The 23,182-nt window shown below is 39.3% G+C and overlaps 1 protein-coding gene across 2 annotated transcripts in view; it reads right to left on the bottom strand.

Moving 5' to 3' along the window:
* Nucleotides 1-1,255: 1,255 nt before the first annotated feature.
* The window catches only part of crc (bZIP transcription factor crc), a 71,537-nt gene continuing 49,610 nt past the window's right edge, over nucleotides 1,256-23,182 (bottom strand). For both annotated transcript variants that reach the window (XM_019045949.2, XM_019045950.2), the window contains one exon: nucleotides 1,256-5,165. In XM_019045949.2, the coding sequence (XP_018901494.2) occupies nucleotides 4,285-5,165 (881 nt within the window). In that variant the 3' untranslated portion in view covers nucleotides 1,256-4,284. The remainder of the gene's footprint in view (nucleotides 5,166-23,182) is intronic.

Here is a 23,182-nt window from a genome sequence, read left to right as displayed (position 1 = left end):
ATTATAAACCACTTACTTGATGTCCTGCGACGTTTAGTAGCGTAAAATACCCGGACGCCCTCAGGTGGATTTGAACCCGAACCGTGGAATTCCTAGCCCAGTATTCTGCCATTGAGCCACAGGGAGCTGATGGTGTTTCGGGTTAAAATCACGCCTGTTAAGGCTGTTATAGCATGCATAGCATCAGTGCGCGGCTCGACTTTCATCATAACTTTGATTAATACCGTGTTTTCTTAGGCTTCTTTTTCTTCCTATATTTTTTTTTCATTTTTTCGTGTTAATTTCTTCTCGTGTTATTTTTTTTTTTTTTACCTCGTCAGCATTGACTCAATACTGTTGTTTGATATATTGAAGGTATCAGTGTTATATTCATGCTGACGCGGTATACCTTTTAACCGACAATCTTAATATCATACTGCATTAGTGTTGGTGATATCATGTCAACATCCAACAATATGTATCAGTATTGACATAAGATTCTGTGCTATGTGGGTATGCTCCTCACTAATCTGATTTGGATGGTCAAGCAAAAAGGTGTGTAGAATCTGAGATAAGACTGCCGCTAGGTGCTAGAGTTCCCCTTATTTCCTAGTTGGCACGCAGCCATCCGTTCTCTCGAGTGCTGAAATGAGGAATCTTTCTGGCTCTTTATCGCCGAATAATTGAAGCATTCCCGGCGTATCGTGCAAAAACCGTGCATTGTAGAAATTTGGCGCAATGATGACTTTATATCAGCATCTTGAGAGGAATTGAATGCAATAAAAAAATTAAAAATCGATCATGGTGCACTCCCCCATGAGGAGTGTGCGGGGTCCAAAAAGGTATCCCCAGGACATATCAATTAAACCCCTTTTTAAATATTCTCATGGGCTTGAATATTTGACATGTTTTACAGAAAAATGATTATGAATACTTGAACCAGTGAGAATGAAAAAAGGGAAAACTGGGAAAAATGAAAATGTCCAATCAAGAGGCAAAATATTCCACAGTAGGTGGAGCAGTTAGTCTTTTTGGTGCGAAAGGACAGTTACTTTGGGATACTGTAAAGACCTGAGTCAACACAGATGCGCCATCTCCAATGGCTTGGATAAAAAAATTGGGCACCTTTAAAGAAACTTGGGCATTTGAAGTTTCCAACTTGGTGTGTTTCCATCCTCACAGATTTATTGAAGGTTTCACCTCTAATGAATAGTTTCCATTGTGTCAAAAATTTCTAAAATAACTCGATTTGAGTAAGAAAGAAAAACAAATCAAATACTGATACTGGATATTATTGGATAAATAATACAATAATTCATGATGGGAGTACATATCATAGGTTAGGAGTAGGAGAAAAAGTAAAAAAAGTAATAAATGAAGACAAATTGAAAGAAGTGAATACTTGGAATTAATTCCAGACTGACCAAAGAAGTATTATACGAATTAAAGTTTGTGAAATATTTGCAAAGAACTTCGTTAAATTTTCACCAGAGTAACTCCAAGTTTTTCCATGAAAATAACACTCTGAAACATGAGTGCTCATTGCAAAATTTGTTGAAAAATAAAAGCCCGGAATTAAAGATTTGAAAACTTACTAATAGATTCATGTTGCTATGTAGAAAAAGCCACTTTCAAAAATTTTGCTGACACCAGGTTGCAATCAATAATTACTATTCCAATCCTCTGTCTCAGCTTGAGTTACTCAAAAGTAGAAACAAGAACACATCTTGAAAATTGAGAACTGAGCACTTAAAATATTTGATAGAGGTGAAAATTGCCTTACTTGTCATAACAATTATTATTGATTTTTTTTTTCTTTCTTTCCTCAAGGAATTCCCATCCTACATGGTACCAACAATCTGTAGATATTTACCATTCTCTAAGAAATTCGAAGAGTTAATTGAACAAATACATGCTAAAAGGAACTATGTTGCCCATAAACCTTAGAAGCAAATGTACTTCTGACATGATTACATCCGATTATAACTCATAGATATTCAATTATTAAACATTCTTTTGCGCATGCACATCCTGTGAAACCATGAAAAGACGAATTTTTAAAATAGGAAGACAATACTGAGGGTCAGTTCAGGTATGACTTGCACTGAGCAGATGACATAGGCCTTACTTGCTGAAATTAAATTTTACTAAAGAGAAACATAGTTTTTCTCAGATACTCTCTAAAACAGCGTGAGAGAAGTTTAAAATTGAACATTACTGGCAAAAATTTTGACGATGAATAACTCAAGGTACAAGGGTCATCCAAAAAGGGAGTTATTATACTTAATATCTTGTAAATTAAAAAAGATTAAAATAAAATTGACTCTTTCAGCTTAAGAGCACGAGTTTCACGAATTTGAAAATTGGCTATAGGGTTCATGAGGAGTCTCGACTGTACTGAGAACATCTTCTAAAGCATTAGATGCCATTTGCTTTTGGCATTTCATCCTTGTAATAAATAAAAATTCCAAGATAAATTAAGTGCAACTAAAAATCTTAAACGTTTAGCTCCAATTTGTAAAAGAATTAATTATTAAGAGTTAATTATTTTGCTGTGTGAGTTATGGGTTGCGCTCAAAACAAAAATCAATTTATTAAAATTTCCAAAATATGTTAGCACCTCGTGAGAACAATGGTAACCTCACAGACAGAAATGTGAAAAATACACCAAAGTGAGTTTTTTAAAATCACCATGTGATTTGATTAAAATCAAGAGGATCAGTTCATCATTACCTTTTCAGAGATAGTAAAAACGGAATGACACGTTTTTCTCGGGATGCATTTAACTGATCAAGAAATCAAATTAAGTCAATTAAAATATGATTAAAAATCGTGTACAATCAAACCAAGCTGCAGAGAAAAGAGTGCAGAATAGACAAAATCAGAGCCAATTAAAATAAAATTTACAACACTTTTAATACGGCGGAACAAAGAAGCTAATTGATTTTTCTACTGAATATCCTTTAACATCAGGTAAGTCTGACAATTTTGTGGGGACTGTATAGATGAAATTACCGCTAAAAAGTAAAAGCAACACTCAGAAAATTCAATCTTTACAACTCCAGATAGAACTGGTTAAGATTAAAGGATAAATATTCTTCAAAAAGATTTCCTTATGTAATAAGATGATACATCTTAGAAGCAGATATTAGGGATACCAAAAAGCTCTTTTCCAAGAGCAGCTATTGCAATTCAAAACTAGTCAGGGGGCTACACATTACTCTAACTCAAATTTCTTCGAAAAACAAGAACATTGTTATAGTTTAATTATCTCTGCAAGAAGACATGTATTCTGGCATAAATGACACATTGAAAAGAACTTGTACACTGCAGGATAAAATAAAAAATCCTCTACTTCAGATTAAAAATTCCTGCTTTTAGGGTTTGAATTTATCATCATAAGAAGCACTTTTAGAAAAGGAAGCAGCAGTCTCGGGTCTATTCAGGAACCAATATGGCCACTCAAAGTTTTTACAGGCTACGGTATCTCACGATCAGAAACTAGATGGACCACATTTTGCAATAAGGAACCACTATTTCTGGCTCATTTTAGAAACAACATATATGCCGTTGGTTTCCCTATGCAGAAAAGTGATTTTATAGAAGAGCCAGAGATAGTGGTTCCTTATTGCAGAATGTAACCCAAATAGCCTTATATGAACAAATATAAACCAAAAGCATTTTCACCGAGTGACAATTATAGGCCTCATGAGTAGTTTGAGTCTCCTGGATGAAGTGAGGGTTATGCCATCGACAAAAAATGCGCTATACAGAGGTATGTAGTGTTGGGTCTAGGCTGCTATTTGTTTGATTTTCATGGTTTTCTTGCCTGCATAGAAAGCTGTGATAAGTGCAGGCAACGGGCAGTCATAAATATTGTTTTTTTGATGCAAATCCATCGTAAAGTCTTCGGTGAGACAGAAATTTTAAACTTCTTTGGATATTTGATGGTCACCCGACTGCGGCGCAGAAGAAAATGGACATTGTCTGGTTCAGGGCTCAGCGATCTTAAGTTCGTTGAATTTTGATCAATATGGTCTGAAAAACCCTGAAAAAATTTGGGGATTTTTTTTTTATTTTGAGCCTGTAGACAACATGATTATTAGAAAGTTACAGTCTTCAAGCAGGGTCATCTATGCTTAATGGAGTCCGACAAGAAGAACATACAAGAAATGTGTTGTGTCCCTGCAGCTTAAAAGAAATCAATACTTACTGGAGAAAATCTACAGATTAAATATCAAAAATAGTCTGGCTAAGATTAAAAGAATAAGTAATGATACAGCAAAATAACCCTTTACAAAGTTCTTACGTAATTAAACCAGAGGCTTTAAATACATCACGCATAAGTGATTTTAAGTACTTGATTTCCCGGGCAAGCTCAAGAGCCTGGCTTTGTAGCTGGTAATTTTTGTCTTGCAACTCTTTTTCTTCATGAAGAATTTCTTCGATTTCAGCTTTTTTTTTCAACCGGTATCGTGTGGCTGCATTTTTGTTTTGTTCTTTTTTGCGCAGCTTTTTGTCCTCAGGAGCAGGGCGGCTGTACGGCTTGGTAATACGTTTTTTCTTTTGTTGAGGGGCAGCAGGAATTGTGTAAGAATTAGGTACCCATTCTGGATCTTCCGAGCTAGAGCCGGAGCCTGAGTCAGATGAAAAACAAGGGCTCGAAGCACAGACTGAGTGATTTGAGTCAGAGCTGTCTTCTTCGTGGCTTTCTGTTGCAGAGCATTCCACATTGTTTTCCGCACTTGCAGGAGCTTTATAGTCATCGACGAGGTTTTCTGCATGCATGCGCACTAGCTCTTCCAACTCATTGCACAGCTCTGGTTCAATGCCATCCAGCATAGTTGTGAGTAAATAATCGTCATCTTTTGGGCTGTCAGGAGGGGTGAGAGCGTTTACTTTGGGAACCAGAGGTGGGGTCCAAACAGGGGTGGTGAATTCTTGGATAACTGACGGTTCTACCTCAAACTTCTGGATCCCCGCCTTACTGTCCGGTGGCGGGCTGCAGACGTATGGTTTTAAGTCTCCAAGCAATTCCGGCAATGGCAAAGATATTAAATGCATTTGTGAGGGTTTTTCGGTGCTAGAGTAACTGTCATATAATTCAGGCTCAGGCGATGGAGTAAGATCTTCATAAATGGGTAGGTCAATTTGTTCCTCCAGCCAGTCAGGACAAGGTTCAGATTCTAAAACAAAAAATATTTTTCTTAGATTAGGGCAAATGTACAATTAAGCCTGGTTTCCAATGAACGCAAGGGCTTGCGTTAGCGGCAACGCGGCGATGTTGAACCTCTTTGTTACTACGGGACCGTTCCGAATGTACGCGCTCGTAACGCGGTGCCGCTGAACAACGCAACGCTGACGCAGGAAGTTGAAAAATTCTCAACTTCTGCGTCAAGCGGCAGCGTTAATGCGTTGTTAGATGAACCTCGCGACCAGGACAAGGCAACTGTATTTTCGCTGAACGCATTTTGTTTATGACAGATACCTCCGCAACGGTTGATTTTAGGGGATAATATCATCGGACCTTTTTTATAGCATGTAAAATTTCCTATATTTTTATTACGAATATTTTGTCAAGAAAAAATTCGCGACACACATTAAGGGCTTTGAAAAGACGACCGCGGCCAAAATCAATAGCCCAGTGACCTTTTTTATCGTTATTCTATTAAACGGTTCATTTCAGAAGAAAATGTCAAAGGATATTGTATAAAGAGCGTAAAATTTCCTATTGGCTGATTACATAAAATGCGGGTTTCAAAAATTGCCGCGGCAAAAACTTTGCGGGATCTGCGGCCTTTTTTCTCATTTATATTTCTTGAACGTTTCATTTTAGTGAAATGTATCATACTATTTTTAAAGCACGTAAAATTTCCTTTCAGACAAGTCCAAAAAATAACTTTGAAACAATTCCGAGACCAAACAAAAACTAGTTTTAAAAAGTGCCACGGCTAAAAATTTTCGGAACAGCGACCTTTTCTCCTATTTTTTTATTAATCTATTCATTTTGGAGTAAAATTTCGCAGGATTTTTATAAAAGACCGTAAAATTTCCTGTCAGCCAATTACAGACGTATCCATAAGTAATTTCCGTGACCGCTAATACGGGCTTATAAAAATATTCATGGGAAACGGGCTTGCAAAGGCGCGGCACACAGATTTTTAGGTTATGTTGATGCTGCCATCTTGGAATGATACTGAACGCTGATTGGTTCAGCCTTGCGTTCGCCGCGGTCATTGGGAACGGATCAACGCGTCGCAGGTCGAAATGCTGGACGCGGCAGCTTGACGCAGGACTCCGCGTTGCAGCTGCCGCAAGCCATCGCGTTTATTGGAAACCAGGCTTTAAACTTCTTTTCTGTAAAAGGAACCGTGATTCTTAGTTTAAAGTTGATTGACTTCTTTGATGAATAAATTGAGCCTATAGTATGATTTACCGATCTCTGGTCTTTTAAAGACTACTTGGATTTTTGGAAAAAATATCATAGAGGTTGAGTTCAGTATTCCAAAACATTGCCCAGATACCAGTGTGAAACAAATCCATGTATAGGTTACCGAGTTACTTTTTTTGGCCACCAAGAACTTCAACTAGGCACCTTTTTGAAATGGTGATACACAGAACCCTCAACTTAGTGCCAATTTTTTTTTCTTTTCAGCCCTCTCGAATGATGATATAGGTATCACAAAATAGGAGTTGCCATTTGAAAAAAAAGTTAGGGTCCGTGCCTCTCCAAAATTTAAGGGGTCTGATACTTCCTTATAACTTGTAACGGATACTTCTCAGTTCAGAACTTAGTCTAATAGGACTAATATAACTACCGACTGAAGACGGGATTATTACCACTTATTGCTTGCCACTGAAGCCGAAAATGACCTGAATTTCAAACTATCACCACCCACCAATTTTTTGGACAATGGAATTTTCCAAGGGCACACGTTTCTTGGCATCTTCATGAGAGACTCTTCAGGAAATTCTATTTTCCGCAAAATTGGCATGTAATGGAAGAAAACGAAGGTTAAATTAAAGTTCGGCTGCTTAGAAAGGAAGCAAGATAAAATTCATTCGATGCCTGGTAAAATAATTTCTCACTCCTCTCCGACGCAAAGCAAACGGATCACTTTTGCATGAGGGTGTATGCGCGGATTACGGGGGAGGGCCCCAAAAAAAAGAACCCAAAATTTTGCTGTAACTTGGCTCCGACGGAAAATATTCGGGTTACACCGCTAAGAGGTGTAACTAGGAGCTATAAAGAGTAACTAAGCTAAATAGCACATTTTCTTTCATTTTCGAGAAACTTGGTTTAAGGGGTTGTTCGATGAGTTCGTCGTTTTTGAAGATGGGTCCATTTCAGAAACACTTATCCCTCAAATTTGTCTCTCTTACTCGGTAAAAACACGGCTTTCTCTCTTAACCTTTTGAAAAGCTGCTTCTGAAGGACAAACCTCATCAAAAACTTCAGGGTATATACAGTTCTTCAGTTTAAAAATGGTGCTGTACCACACGAAACGAAACCCCTGTACGGCTCTAAACCGCCATCGGCTAAAACCGATGAAAATATGAAAAAAAGTCGCATATTTGTGAATGAGGATGGTTAAAGATCAAGTAATTAACTAGCAGATATCGTTTTAATGTAATACAGAAATATTCAAAACATTGCTGAGAAAAATTTGGGCCTAAATCGCGTTGTTGCCGAATTGATCCCCCATTTAGCATTCTAGCCGAAGACGGCTGCTTGGTGTCCAGCCGACGTCCAAACCATAAACCACACTTTAAAACTATGAAAAACATTTGTTCACTAATATCATAGGTAAAGTATGTTCCCAGCAAGATTAGCTCCAAAAATTGTTAGAGTTAGCCGCAAATTGCCTGTGAAAATTAATCGTCTCCGCGGAGAAATAACGCTTCCTTTTAAGGGGTCCTCAAAAACATGTTGGAACCGACCGCCGTGAATCTTCGAATCTACGCGCCATAGACGGGAAGATGGCGGCGACGAAGCCAACCTGCTTCCCACCGTCACGCTGCCGTTGTTGACATCAAGATTTCTCGTTTGAGATTAAGTAAGTTCTGTGTGAATGTTTCGTATCCTATATAAATCTGTATCGCATTCTGATTGAAAAGCTTAGAGATTCAAGAACAATGGGTATGAATCTAAAACAAAGTAACCTACACAACCTCCACTTGACCAACAAAAACGCACCGCCAACGCGACGCTGCCGTGTATTCTTCCACTGCGCATTCCGCCGCCATATTGATCGTGACGTGTACATTCGAAACCTACGAGCGCGCGGTTGTAACGCCGTTTTAGGCCACCCTCATTTTTGGCACTTTCAAATAAACTTGTCTCCCGTTGGCAGCCATAAAACAAAATTAGGAAAAAAACTGTAAGCTTCAGTCACTTACCAATTCGAATGACACGATTTAAAAAAATGACTTAACTGACTCATTACACTGAAAGGCACATTTGAGGCCTTGTAAAAGTAATTTTACGACTTTTCTTCAGCTTGCAGATTGTAAAGGGACATGTTCAAAGTTAAATTTTCCATTATTATGAACTTCAAGTTTCTGCTGTCGGGTATATTTCTACCCTCGAATTTTTTTAGTGATTAGAGCAGCAATAAAGTGAAACATTCATGAGCAAAAATCTTTTTTTAGTTCTTATTTATTCCCTATTCTCATTTTAGCAGGAGCAAGAATCCCTCTTTATCCACTCTATTGCTAAAAATAAAAACATTTCCAGAGTAAAAAAGTTTACCCTCGACCGAGAATCGAAACCTGAACATGCAGTAAAGGAGGATGTTATTTTGATTGTTCATTAAATACGTTTTCATACATAAAAGTCCCAGCAATTTCATTCTAACACTGATTTTGAACCAAAACTATCAAAAGTCAAATATCTAGAATGATTCATATTAATTTGTTTGAGGAAAATACAATGGAGGAGCATTCCGGAAAACGGGCACATACGCGTATGTGCCCGGAAATGGCAGAAATGGATTCATTCTATCCTAATGTACTAATGTCCCGAGTTTCAGCTTAATTAATCAATTTTTGGAACTAAGAGCCCAAGTTTTGTGAGGCTAAGTCAGGGGTCAGAGGCGTATTTCATCTATTTGCCTCGGGGTACGGTCGCCGCGACGTTGAGAAGATAGCGCGCAGGCAGGCAAGTGATGGGTACTGATAAGGATCCCTCACTACAGATGGATCGCACTGATTCTGCCAAACAATGCAATAGCATCGGGTCGCAGGGATTGTCTCCGCGTTGCACCGGTCACACGTGAATTTTTGTAATTGTTAATAATACAATTTTCAATGGTCTCTTGTGAATTTGAATTTTTCGATTTTTTCGCGTGTTTCGCTGTCTTTTTCATTAGTAATGATCGAAGCTGATCCACGCACGCGTTCGCGATCAAAATTATGATTTATTAATCAAACAGAATTATTCAATTTTGTTTAAAAACTCGTTAAAGTCTCGAAATTTCAGCTTCAAAAGCCGAAACCTATGACCACAGGTCTATTTCCGGAAAAAGGGCATCATAACGGAAAATTTTAAAAAATTCCTCCCATACCTAACACTGAAGGAAGTGTAAGTTTTATGGATGGTCGTTATTAATTCTAGAGTATATGAACGTTGATATGAGTGCCCCGGTTCTGATGTATGTCATCATCAGGGGCCAGAAAGTAAGAATGAAAACTTCAAATGCGTTTTCCTCACAACGCGTTTTTTCGGTATGTGCCCTTTTCCCGGAAAGCTCCTCAATTACTACTGGGTACCCACCTCAACTACCAACTTCAGCAACCCTAATCACCTCCCCCCCCCCCTTTTTTTTCTTAAGATTTGTTTGCCTGATCCTCCAGTTGAGCCTACAGCCATCTACAGATTAAACTTCCGAGTAGGTTATGGTTTGGATGAGTGTTAGGGTAGGTGGTATCAGGGATGGAGAGTAGGTATATTCCGGGATAGTTCTAAAGGGCGACCAGCAATAAGATCCCTACTAGCACCATTTTCACGTTCCGAGGCCCTTCAGAAATCCTAACATTTGGTCCAGTAACTCCGAAGTTACTGTCAATAAATTTTGTTGTGCTTTTGTTATACGTGAAAATATGATGAGAAAAGACGTCATAATCCTAAATTTCATACCTGATCTAGTGGTTCATTCCGAAAATGTGTGGTTACACCGCACCGGGACAATACCGAAAACATTGCACACGTGCACAAAACGCAGCAAGGGGGAGGGGACCTCTAAAAAAAATAAATCCATAAAAAGAAGTCCTTCATAATCAGGGTGTCTACCAGTTATAAAAAACGAAAGTTGGGGACTTCTAGGGGTGTATTTTCAAGAAAATTGGGGACTTTTTCCCCGAAATAGAAAGAAAAAGAGAGCTAGTTAGAGCGTTAAAAGGCGTATTTTATAAGACTAAGTTTACAAAGTCATGTTGAACCGATGAAAACATACGAAAAACCAAGCAACACTTCAGTTTTTCTATTCCTGGTTATACTGCGCCGCCGCGGCTGCGCGGCTGGCGGGAAAATTTGAAGATACCAGTGTTTAGGACGATATTTCTCAATTTTTGGGGACCTGAACAAGAAAATCGGGGACTTTCGGGGATATCCGGGACGCCCTTCCAAAATCGGGGATGATCAGGGATATTGGGGACTTTTGGGGACCGGTAGACACCCTGATAACCCACCCTTAGAAAAATCCCTGATGGTGAAAAACACTCTTTTCATTGCATATTTCCATGTCTTGGTAAATAAAATATGAAGACTATGCATAGATCTTGTGAATATAAACACAATTATATTATTTATTACAAGAATTTCGAAAAAAAGCAAAATGAGTCGCTCCAACAGAGAATTAATGATGTGATAATACTTATAGTGGACACCATAACGGCCGTACAGGCAAGATCGACGTATGAACCTATTCATGCTAAAAGGTACTATCGGTATGTTGCACGAAAACCCGATGTATGCAGTTCTTCTTGGCGTGAACATGTTTAAATGAACCCTCTGACGTGTCAAAATTAGCGCTGATAAAATAACTTGAAATTTCGAAGAATTTTATCAGCAATTCGTTCAAGCGAATCTTTAAATAAAAGATTTTAAAAAGTTTTAAATAAAAATATTCATAACGTTTTCAAGGAAAATGTCCATGACTTTTTGAACAACATTTCATTGAGGGAAATTTGGGAGTATCCAAAAGTCATGCGGCGTTTTTCGTTTGGCCGCACTACACATAATAGACTTTTTTTCAATCCTCCTGACATTCTCTGACTTTTCCCGGTTGTTACAAACTCCCTGTCACTTCCCAGTTTTTCAGACTTTCAGCCACCCTAGGGGTCATGCATTAATAATTAATCGCAAATCGAAAAACTCAAGAAGCATCTAGAACCTCGGTGGTGACTTTGCGTGGAAAGAGGCTCATCATTTTATCCTCGGCAAAGTCCTCGAACGACAGACACGAGGCTGAAAGACTGAAACACAGTTTCAGTGCCAAGAAACCAGCGGCCGCGGCGCAAAGAGGGCCAGGAATCGAATTTAGCTGGACAAAAGTCCATTTCGGCTTGTCCGGAAAATTCGAAAATAGACGCCACTGAGCGATAAAGTATCTCACGGAGTATCTGTACATCACAAGGCTTGGGGGTCTTATCACTAATAAGACTACGATTCCGAGATTTTTCCGAACGAGAGTGGTGTATTTATTCATCCTCTATGCTGGCTTGATTCAACGCTCATCCAAAAGGTTATGTTCCACAAACCTTCGAGTGTTTCCCAACATGGCGAGGGTTTTATCAGGCAAGATTAACATGTTTTCACTTTACTTCCAGATATTGAAATCAATTTTGTGCATTATATAGTCTGGTACACACAATGGGCCTGTTGCAAACTTTTGCTAGAGCAAAAATAAGAGTTGTTTCTTATAGATAATGCCTCAAAAATCACGATGAGCGCATCGGCAAAGTCTGAAATGCACTCATAACTTCACAGTCTGCGTAAGAAATTTGCGGTTTTTTTAGCTTCCTGCTTCAAAAACGATACTACGGCACAGGTGAATATTTTGTAAGAGGAGTCGTTCCATCGTCGGCAATAATCATCATGGCCGACGCCAATCCGCCAAAACACGTTTGATGGGATGAGATAACACCTGAACTGGATTAGACCAGGTAACAATTGGTGTGTTAACGTTCATATTTTCCACGCCCGAATTGATTGACCTTGAACTCTCCTCGAATTACGCGTGGAACTGCGCGCAAGCGTCGGCCATGATGAATATCGCCGACGATGGAGCGACTCCTCTAACAAAATGTTCACCTGTGCCGTAGTATCGTTTTTGAAGCGGGAAGCTTAAAAAAACGCAAATTTCTTACGCAGATTGTGAAGTTATGAGTGCATTTCAGACTTTGCCGATGCGCTCATCGTGATTTTTGAGGCACTATCTACAAGAAACAACTCTAATTTTTGCTCTAGCAAAAGTTTGCAACAGGCCCATTAAAAACTGAGTATGAAAATGTCACAATTTATAGGTTTAAAGTGGTCTGAAATTTACTGGAAAGATTTGGAAAGGTAAACCTGTAAAACACGGTAAAACCTGTACCGTGTGCTTCAATACATCCTAAACATCTCAATTTTCATTGCTTCATTTGCAACTTCTTGCAATTCCGTGAGTTATGAATTTTTTTGCAACGCAAGATCGAGGATTTTCTGCTAATTTCTCATGTTATATCACTCACGTGCCAGACATTGGCGATTCTTGCATGTTGGCAACAATGCTTTTTCTCAATGTACATACACTAACGAAAATCAATTCTAGATGAGGATTTCCGATATAAATCGGTTATATCGTAGATGTGTCCATATGAATGAAAGGCAGTGTTGCCAAATTGCAAGCATACCGTGTAATGGAGCTATCCTATGCTAATCTATTTATTCTTATTTTGGATGTCCAAACAATTGGATTGCATTTTGCAAAAAGGAACCACTAGCATTGCAATGTTGCTAAGATTGTGCAACTTCTTTTGTCTTGGAGGAAAAACCCGATTATCCATTCATAGTTTCTATTTTACTCGCTAAAAACTGTAAATTTAAGACAAAAATTACCATCTAAATTTCATAGTTTTTCACGATTTCCGCAATTTTATTGCAAAAGATGAAGTTGCACAATCTTAGCATCATTGCAATGCTAGTGATTCCTTTTTGCAAAATGCAATCCGATTGCGGCCCTATTTCTGAGGTTAAAATATGACTAGTTCTGCATAAAATTTTTTAATAAAATGGCTTCCGGTTTTGCCGTTCTATCTTCGAATTTTTGGCAAAAGAAGTGCATTCTACTAAGCAATATTTTCATTGATTCCGCCAAAAAATACGCGATATGCTGACGACTCCTGAATTTCCTGGACATGCGTGGAGGGTTCAAATGGTCAATTTTAAGTAAGAACATACTGATGTTTGAGAATTTTTTCGTTTTACTTGCAATTTTTGGCAATGTTCTGAGCGATGAATTTTTTCGTTGGGCGAGATGAGATTCAATTCTTGTTCCGCAGAAAAAAACACGGCATGCAGACGACTCCTGAATTTCCTGGACGTGTCTGGAGAGTTCAAATGGTCACTTTGATGACAGGACACACTCTGATATTTGAGAATTTCTATGCTTTACTTGCAATTTTTGGCAATTTTCTGAGAGATGTTTGGCAATTTTCTGAGAGATGTTTGGCAATTTTCTGAGAGATGTTTGGCAATTTTCTGAGAGATGAATAGTTTCGTTGAGCGAGATGTGATTCCATGCTAATTCCGCTGAAAAATACGGGATATTCCCATATAATACCCATACATACATCATCATTTTTAATTTTTTTGAATTTTAAACTTAAAAATGTTGAACAAAGAAAGTAAAATTTTAATTTATTCACCAAAATAACCCTCAGAAAACAATTTTTTAACACAAAAAAAAATCAGGTGCCTCTGAGGACTGAAGTGAAAAATGGCTATTAATTCCGCGTTGATAAAGCAACTTTTTTGAATAATTCTCATCAAAAACTTCAAAATTTCTTAAAAGAAACCCAAAATATGGATTTAGCTATCCAAATAACCTCTTAACATTTACATTCACTCATATTAGCAAGTTCAGGCGCCTATGAGGACGTTTGTCCGGCTAAACTCGGCTGCTGGCCCTCCGTGCGGCGGTACTCCACCGCATCACAGTGTCATTATAAAATCAGAATAGGGTGCCTTGCGGCCATTCACGAACTGATTTCAAGGTGAACTACCGGCTATTCCAAACAAATTCAAATACAAACAATTCTCAAAGACCGTTGGCAGATCTCTGCTTGGATAAACTACATTTAAAATATTAGCCAACAATTTTCTCTTTTTTGCGGCGAAGGAGAAGGGAAGAGAAGAAAGTTCTGCAATTATCAGTGGTCTTTCGATCATGTGAGAATTTTAAGAGCTTACAGTTGATACCAGTTAAAAGACTCTTGGATCAGCAGTTTTTGAGATATCGGTTGAAACGGATTATACGGTCTTTTTATGGTGACCGCCGCTGTTGAAGGGGAGGGGAGGTTGTTGTTAACAAGAAAAAAAGAAATAGGCGTCAAACAAAATTTTGAGAGCTTCCATTTGAGACTAAATAAACATTGCTGGGATTAGTGATGTTCAAGATACCGCTAAAAACGAGTTTTACGTCTTTCTTTGGGTGACTGTCACCTTTTTAGGGAGGGAAGAAAAGGGTCCTACCTAGAAAAGAGGAAATTCGTGTCTTACAGAAATTTGAGAGCTTCCATTTGCAATCAGATTAATGATTTTTGGATTAGTAGTTTTTGAGATGATTGCTACAAACGAGTTATGGGGTGACTGTGAGAAATGCCACCCCCCCCCCCCCCCGTATCCCGCAGGATAGGGTTTTTTTAGTCTCTCTATACCCAAATAATCACGAAAAACCGATGAAATTAGTGTGATTCCTAACGCTATTTGCAATCCAATCCAATCTTCATTCAATGATCAATATTATTGGAAAAACTATCGACCCGTTTCAAAATCCCTGAAATGCAAATCTGTTCCCATACTGGAAATGAGATCGAATCAACCTTGACTAAATTATACTTATGTAGTTTTTTCTTCCAAATGAGGGCAAAACGAGGCCTAATGCTCTTCAACAGTATTAACAACTTCCCTTCAGAGGCATAGAACCTCGTTCGCCATGATTTCGACGGATTGGTCCAATGATCATTAAACTTATTGAACGATTTAAGTGTGATATCGATTTATCATCCAATATCAGTCAACATCATTAAAGACAAGTTGAAATGACGAGCCACCGTTAATTCGCCAGAAAACAGATTCTGTGATGGGATGTTCAAAGCCCGATTTCTAATTAAATCTGTTTCATTCATTTACATTTATACCGGGCGATGATTTCTAAGTTCCACAAATTTCGAGACAATTCTACAACCATTGCCCAGAATTCAACAAACGTAGCTTCGGTTCTCATCTGAAATTATGTCGATTGGCTCAAAAATAGCTTTCGGCAAATTTAAAAACATTCTTTAATATCGATCATGTGGCCATCAGGTCACATCTGAAATCAATTACAACAGGCACATCCATTAAGCAATCATAATTTCATTTCGTTACAGAAACTTCACAAGTACGGAAAAAGTTATGTTCAACCTCCGAACTTGAGCAGCAGTCGCTCAAATAAAGGTATTTGCAATCGGAAGATCATAAACTTTTCCTCCCACTAAAAAGGAAATAAGAAGAGAGTAATCAAGTAAATAGAATCAGCGGATTGAGTGGAGGATGAGTTCAATTCTCGAACTTTTGTATAGAATCACTAGGGGGCTAGGCCCCCTGGCCGCTCCGCGACCCGACCCCCAGGAAGCGCTGCGCGCTTCTAAGCGGCGCTTCGCACTGCGTGGTTACTGATTTCTTTATTTACTTAAGAGGAATGAAACAGTAAAAGGAAAGCAAGACATATTTTCCGGTAGTAAGGTCGCAAACAACCGAGTGTTCTTTCTGAACGAAACTTTTTTTGTTTTGATGTGAGAAAAACGCACTTTCGCCGAAACGCGGGAAACATTCAATTCTTCTTAATGGAATGAATCTTATCACGAGCGCTCTGATCGCATCGCCGGGGGAGACTGAATTTTAAAATCCATGGTAGGGATTCATCAGATCGTAGATTTGTTTTGTTTTCGTCCAGAGTAGGCTCTGTAGGACAATGAAGACAACAAAGAGAAAGCAGAGCGATTGAGTGAAAGGGTCAAAATATATGCGTAAACACAGCTATCCCTGTTCCAAGAACTGAGAGGGTAGGACCGAAGGCATAAACCATCTGGGCCCCCAAGGTTTTTCTTTTTTTAGTTTGGTAAAATGAGTTCCCAGCTGACTCTGGATGGTTGACTTTTGATCAGTCGTAACGTAGTTAAAATTGACTGCCGTAGAATTGGACGTATTTCTGCCAAACGGAACTATGTGCATTAAGATATGAGCCTTGACACCCATAAGAATATATGCATAGCAGGGCTCACGTCCGGGCGAGGGTGACTGCGACCCTCGGCTTGTAAACTGTCGCGCGAGAGTTTCATGGGTCTTTTAGGACGCTGTCGTCTATCCAAAAAATCTCGAAAACGCTCATTTGTCTTTAAAGAGAATCCGTGTTAATTCTGCGCAATCAGACAACTTCATTATTTTCCCAGTTTCGCAAAGGAAAAAAGGCAATTACTCTCGTGTGGGTGAGAATTTCAAAAATCGGGCTTCGAGGTGCACGTGCGCATATAAGGCTGCATCAGTGGGTAGAAGGGTCTATGTTGGGACTTCAATGGTATGCTCTGTACACCTTGACATAGACACGGTGAATTTTTTAAATTTTTCGCGATAACTCGACCAATTGTAAACATTGTATGGAAAAAAAGCTTCAGCTTAACCATTTCAGCTCGCTCCTTCATCATGACGAATTTCAAGTTCACGGGATCAATATTAGTCACGAAATCGGCAAGAATAGATTTGCAGATTTTCCGCAATAATTCGGCTAAAAATGAAAAATTCACAAAAGGGAGATCGCGCCGTGCTACAGCACATAAGGTGTCACAACTCCGTAAAATTTCCATACTCTCGCCCTAATGGTAACTTCAGGGCAGCGCGGAACAGATCTCGATAATTTTAGGGCTTAGGATTTTGTAATATAGTGAGATAAGATTAACTGCTGATAAGGAAGAAGGAACACGCAAAAACTGCATCTATTTGCTACCTGCAAAAACAAAAGTATCGTATGATTGCTACCCCCATTAATGCGGTCATTGATTATTACACTAAATTCTAGGAGAGGAACCCACATATGGACACGTACCGCTGAAAATCGGGCTCTTCTATCCCTTCATCGTCCCAAAACACAGTTTCTCGAAAAATGAAAAATAAAAAAACACAGAGAAACTTTCATTTTTTCTTCGCTTTTCGTATTCGTCAAAAAATGAATACAGGCAATAACGAAAGGAACGTATTAAAAAGTTAAAAAAAAAAAAAAAAAAAACCTTCAAGCTTTAAATACGCAACGCAACCCTGGAACACTGTCCTTCTTGAGGCACCCGTAACTCGTAACATAAAAAATGAGGGGCTCACGGCCTCCTCCTCCCCTGGGACGTTACGAATTTTGTGAACGGCCTCGAAGGACTTAATCAAAATTCTAGGAGAGGAGGAAAAGACAAAAAGGGGATTCAAGTTCTGTTTAAGAGGATGTTACTGACATAAAACTTGCCATTTGAAGAAAATACGAAGTCTTGAATTTTGAAATATTACGAAGGGTCGGTTAAGCTAATTTTTTCTTGATGTGAAATGTACCGTCCTAAAAGCCATGAATTTACTCCACCTATAGCAATTGAAAGGCCTAAGTCAGAGGTTCTCATGATGCGACTTCATTACGGAAGGTTCAGCACGTTTTGCAATTGGGGTAATACTATTTTTCCCAATTACTAAGGACGACGGACCGGTCTTATGGGAAAAGTGGGCCCAGTCAAATCGGCTGGTTTTTTGATATATTGTAGGTCTCAACCTACTGATCAAAAGAGGCAATGGGCGTTTCCTCTTATCTCGAAGTTTTACCCCCCCCCCCCCCCAATCATTTTGGGGGTCAAAGTTGCCAATTCGGTGTATAATTGGTAGTTTTGACACCCGGGTTTGTTGGTCGCCTGTAAGATTCTGTGATGGTATTAGTTCTGAATAGGGTAGAGACCACCTGGACTCAAAAACTGAACAATTTCGCCGTATAGGGAAGGGGGGGGGGGGGTGTTTACGCCACCGATTTCAGCGTCGGCGAGTCGCATTAAACCGATTCTTTCGCCATATTTGGGAGAATTTCTTATGGCAGAACTTGCTTGAAAGGTCGACTAAGATGCAGCTCAGAATATACCCCGCCGGGGGGGGGGGGGGGGGGGCGACTCGAGCAGCGAAACTAGCTTTCGCAAGTTCCATCAAACCGATGGTTTCGTCATGTTTTGGAGACTTTTTTAATCCCAATGAGACCCACTGCATTTTGAAAAGTCGACTGAGATGGAGCACGGAATGTGCTGTGAGGGAAAGGAGGCCTCTAAATCTGCACTCTCCCTCGCAATAGGATCTCCCAGCATAAATCAGTGTGGCACTGGCACTAGTATACTGGCACATTTTACCACCACCATCACTCATACATAATTCCAAGGGTCATTTTTAGCTGACACGCATTTCCGATTGAGCACAATGATTCTATAAGCGACAGCTTATGATGCAGATGATTCCCTCGGCTGAGGCTATATGACGTCGGTTGATTTCAGAAATATATAATCAAGGTGATTTTTTAGATGATATCGCGCACTGTATTATCGCGCATTAAAAACTTTAGCAGAATGTCAACTGTTTCATAATCAAACTAATCGCCTTTCGCCTCGAGATTTAAAAGGAATTGCGTTAAATGATATTAAGTTTTAATCGTAATAGCTACGTTAAAAAGTGCCACGATAGTAGTGTCAGTGCCACATTGACCTACGCTGAGAGATCCTATTGCGAGGGAGGGTGCGGATTGAGAGGCCTCCTATCCCTTACAGCATATACCTTGCTCCATCTCAGTCGACCTTTCGAAATGCATTCGGTCTCATTGAGATAAAAAGTCTCCAAAACATGACGAAACGATCAGTTGGATGCAACTTGCAAAAGCCAGTTTTGCTGTCCGAGTTCGGTTGCGCACTTTCCAACACCCCCCCCCCCCCCCCCCCAGGGGTTGTGTTTTGAGCTGTGACTCGGTCGACCTTTCAAGAAGCATCCGGAGTCATTTGCATAAAAAGTTCTCCAAAACATGGTAGAAGCATCGGTTTGATCCGACCCGCGCAAGCCAGTTTCGCTGTTCGAGTCGGTCGCCGCCCCCCCCCCCCCCCCCCCGGCGGGGTATATTCTGAACTGCATCTAAGTCGACCTTTCAAGCAAGTTCTGCAGTCGCAATCATTTGCATAAAAATTCTCCAAAACATGGCGAAAAGATCGGTTTAATGCGACTCGCCGACGCTGAAATCGGTGGCGAAAACACCCCCCCCCCCTTCCCTATACGGCGAAAGTGTTCAGTTTTTGAGTTCGGGTAATCTCTTTCCTATTCAGAGGATACAATTGACTCAAAAGACCATTACAGAATCTTATAGGCGACCAACAAAGCCGGGTGTCAAAACCACCAATTATACGCCAAATTGGCAACTTTGACCCCAAAATGAGGGGGGGGGGGGGGGTGTAAAACCTCGAGATAGGAAGAAACGCCCATTGCCACTTTTGATCAGTAGGTTGAGACCTCGGTACATAAAAAAAACCAGCCGATTTGACCGGGCCCACTTTTCCCATAAGACTGGTTCGTCGTCCTTTGTACCGTCCGGTAGAAATTATGCTTGCTGTTTATGCGTTTTTCAATAGAACCGCACTAAGCAGAAAAAAGAAGACACGTCACATCTACCACTGCCAAATTTCATCGCATCGTTTATTTTTTTACGGAAGAACGGCAGTTGGTATGTATATTTTATTGAAAATTTCAGGGGATTTCTCCTGTAACGTGACGCAAATTCCCGGATTTTCAAAAAAAAATCTTTACGACGGTTTTCCTGTTTTCAAAAAGGAATAATTCGATGAAATTTGGTTTCTTTCTGCTTAATGCAGCCCAAGGAAGATACATCATTAATTGGCGTATTTAAATAAAGAGGAGCTATATCTATTGCGACATGAGCCCTGTCATGAAAGTATTGTTATGGAATGAATCTCACGGGTCACGTCAAAATGAATATAGATCCTTTTGATTTAGATCAGTGGCGAGGCGTAAATGATCGATTATCAATATTTCCCCAAATGAAGCTGTGGTAAAGAATCGACTTTTACAGTGTCCGTTGCGAACATTCTTATCGATCCTTTTCCATGGGTTTAAAGGGCAGTTCAATCGATATCGCAATGCACGCCACGCCACTGGTTAAATACGTCCAATAATTCTCATTTTCCAAGATTCACTAATTCATCACTGCAGCAAAGGTACTGACGGTCTCAACATATTTATTATGTAGACGAAGATCAATAATTCACAGTTAAAGAGTGAATAACGGAGACAACAGTGCAGTCGTGCACAATTTAAAAATGAAGCTTTTCCAATTATCTCACTTCATAAAATGCACGGTGTTGCCACGCTATGAGTAATATGGAATGGGTAATTCCTTATGAAAAATTATTAATATATCCAGTCTTTGAAGTATGAATTAAAGACGAGCCCGTTTCTTATGATGTCGTGATTCTAAGGTTCACAAAATCTGCCGGATTTTTAAAATTAAAAAGCACCCCTGGCTATTTCAAACCATTAACTGCAACTAAAACCAACAAACTAAAGCTGTAATTATCGTTAAAAAAAAAGGCTATCCCAATTTCATTAAATTCGTATATATGTGATCGAAGACTAATATTTTCTCAATTCTTTAATAAGATGTGCCATTGATATATCTTTTGTAATCACCCGAGACTGGTATATAGCCACTCGGCGGCAGCAAAGCATTATTATGATTATATCTTTATTGATTTAAAATCTCTTGAAAAAAGAATGCTTTCGGACGGGCTCTACGCAGACGGGCCAAAACCAAGTCTCAAAAAGAAGGGACTACAGAAGAGCAAATTACATGAGGGGGACTCTTAAGGGGGGAAGAAGAAGAGAGAGATAGGAGAGAAAATAAAACAATGAATGACTAAACAGCGTAAGAATTCAAGATTCGCGAAATTTTAATTCAAGTTAAATACTAGGTTGTGTAAAATATTTAAGGGGGGAGGGAGCTGTGATAAAAAACATGTTTAATTATGGAGAGGTGATAATGCTGCTCATTGTGGACTCCAGCAAGCTCTGGCGATGTTACATGTATGAAGCATCACAGCTTTTGGGACCTGCGTGTGAATATAAACGGAAAGCTGTAACCGTTTCAGGTTATCCACGAATGTGTAAGGTGTTAAACCTGTGGTCGAGATTATGAAAGGCACTATTCGGACTTCATGCAGTTACCAGAGTCTTTCGACTTCATGCGCCAGAGGCGTGTACTTCTCCATTCCTTCAGAGTATTTTTTAGCTATGTTGGCATCTGATGGTACAGCAATGTCAAGGAGAAACGCGGTTTCTCCGATCTTGTCAAGGAGAACAAGGTCAGGCCTACTATGCGGAATGGCCTTATCAGTTTGGATTGAGAGATTGTAGTACAATTTGACGTTACTATTTTCAAGTATGGTCTCCGGTGAATACTTATGATACGGACTCAAGTCTGAATGAAGCTTGCGGTCGAGAGCGATTCGTTGATGTATTATTTTAGCTACTGTGTTGGGTCTGTTGAGTGTTGGTGTATGCCGTGCCTGCTAATAAAACAGTTCACATCCTGGCGTGATGTGTTCGATGGTTTCAAGGAACTGGTGGCATTTCCTACATCAGTCGTCTTTGACTGACCCATCCTTGATGATGAACTTCTGATAGTTTTTGGTTGCTATGACCTGATCTTGTATGGTAAGGATAAAACTATCCGTTTCTGGAAATACTTGACCACTCTGCAGAAACTGGTACGACATTTTTTTGGAGATGTGGTCCTGACGCACATGTTTTATGTGGCGCCAATGGAGGGCTTTTGATTCCCAAATTTCTTCCTTCTGCTCTAATGTGCTACATTGGAGCCCTGTAAAATTAAATATTTTTTTTGCAATTATTATTAGTACATTTCTCGACCAGTTGCCTTCATGAGCAGAACCACCGGGTAGCTCCCAGAACGTTCCTTGGACTGAAAATAATTAGATGTTTTTCTTTTCATCGGAGGACGGGTCCACGGAATAGTGGTTTGGCTATCGTCCCACCGTCCTTCCTTCCTTCCTTCCTTCCTTAAAAATTCCAAATTCTATTAATACACTTGCCTTCATTCCTGATGGTAAAATTCAGCTATCATTTGCATCCATGCCATCTCTTCAGAGGCTTTGCACATAGAATTTTGACTAATATATATATAGGTTATCAATGACGCTTGCTTTTGTCTCTTGCATAAGAGAAACATTTAATCAACCATATCAGTTTGAGCTACTTTTTTACAGCAAGGGTTTACTTACAAATGAGAGAGATGTAATTTGGTTTTATTCTTTTTAAATCGGATTATAAGCCCACAGACCTAGATTGCTAAGTTTAAAAAAAGAAAAAAGATTGACTTCATTATTTTCCATTTCATTAGGTGGTTCATAAAATAAGTGATGCTCCGGCGGAGGGGGATTTGAGTTTCTGTTGCGAGTGCGTTACAGAGGGGGGGAGACAGCAGTTTTTCAATTGACAATTAATTAATCGACTATCTTCCGATTCGATTCCTTTGATTAACCAATTCTAAAAATTTTGATTGACTGTTTAATCGATTATTGCTACCAATTATTAATCGAAAGTTGAAAACTTTCCATTTCCCAGGTCAAATTTCTGAGGTCAGCGCAAAATCTCTAAAAATCTTAGCTCAAAGCACCGAAGTGCTGATATTTTATAGAAAAAGAGTATTGTTCTTATTGTTTTACTAGTCTCCTTTTGGCTAGGAATTTTATACTAAAAAAAAAAAAAAAAAAAAAAAAAATTCAGATCACTTATTTTGACTTATGACCCTTCTTTCATTTTGGCCTTTGATCGTTTGATTTTAAAGACGAGGTTCATCAGTGACGTGTCCGCTGACGTGTG

The sequence above is a fragment of the Bemisia tabaci genome, chromosome 1 (assembly GCF_918797505.1).
Source record: "Bemisia tabaci chromosome 1, PGI_BMITA_v3".
NCBI lineage: Eukaryota > Metazoa > Arthropoda > Insecta > Hemiptera > Aleyrodidae > Bemisia > Bemisia tabaci.
Note: the sequence above shows the minus strand (reverse complement) of the source record. Positions and strands in the feature narration are given on the sequence as shown.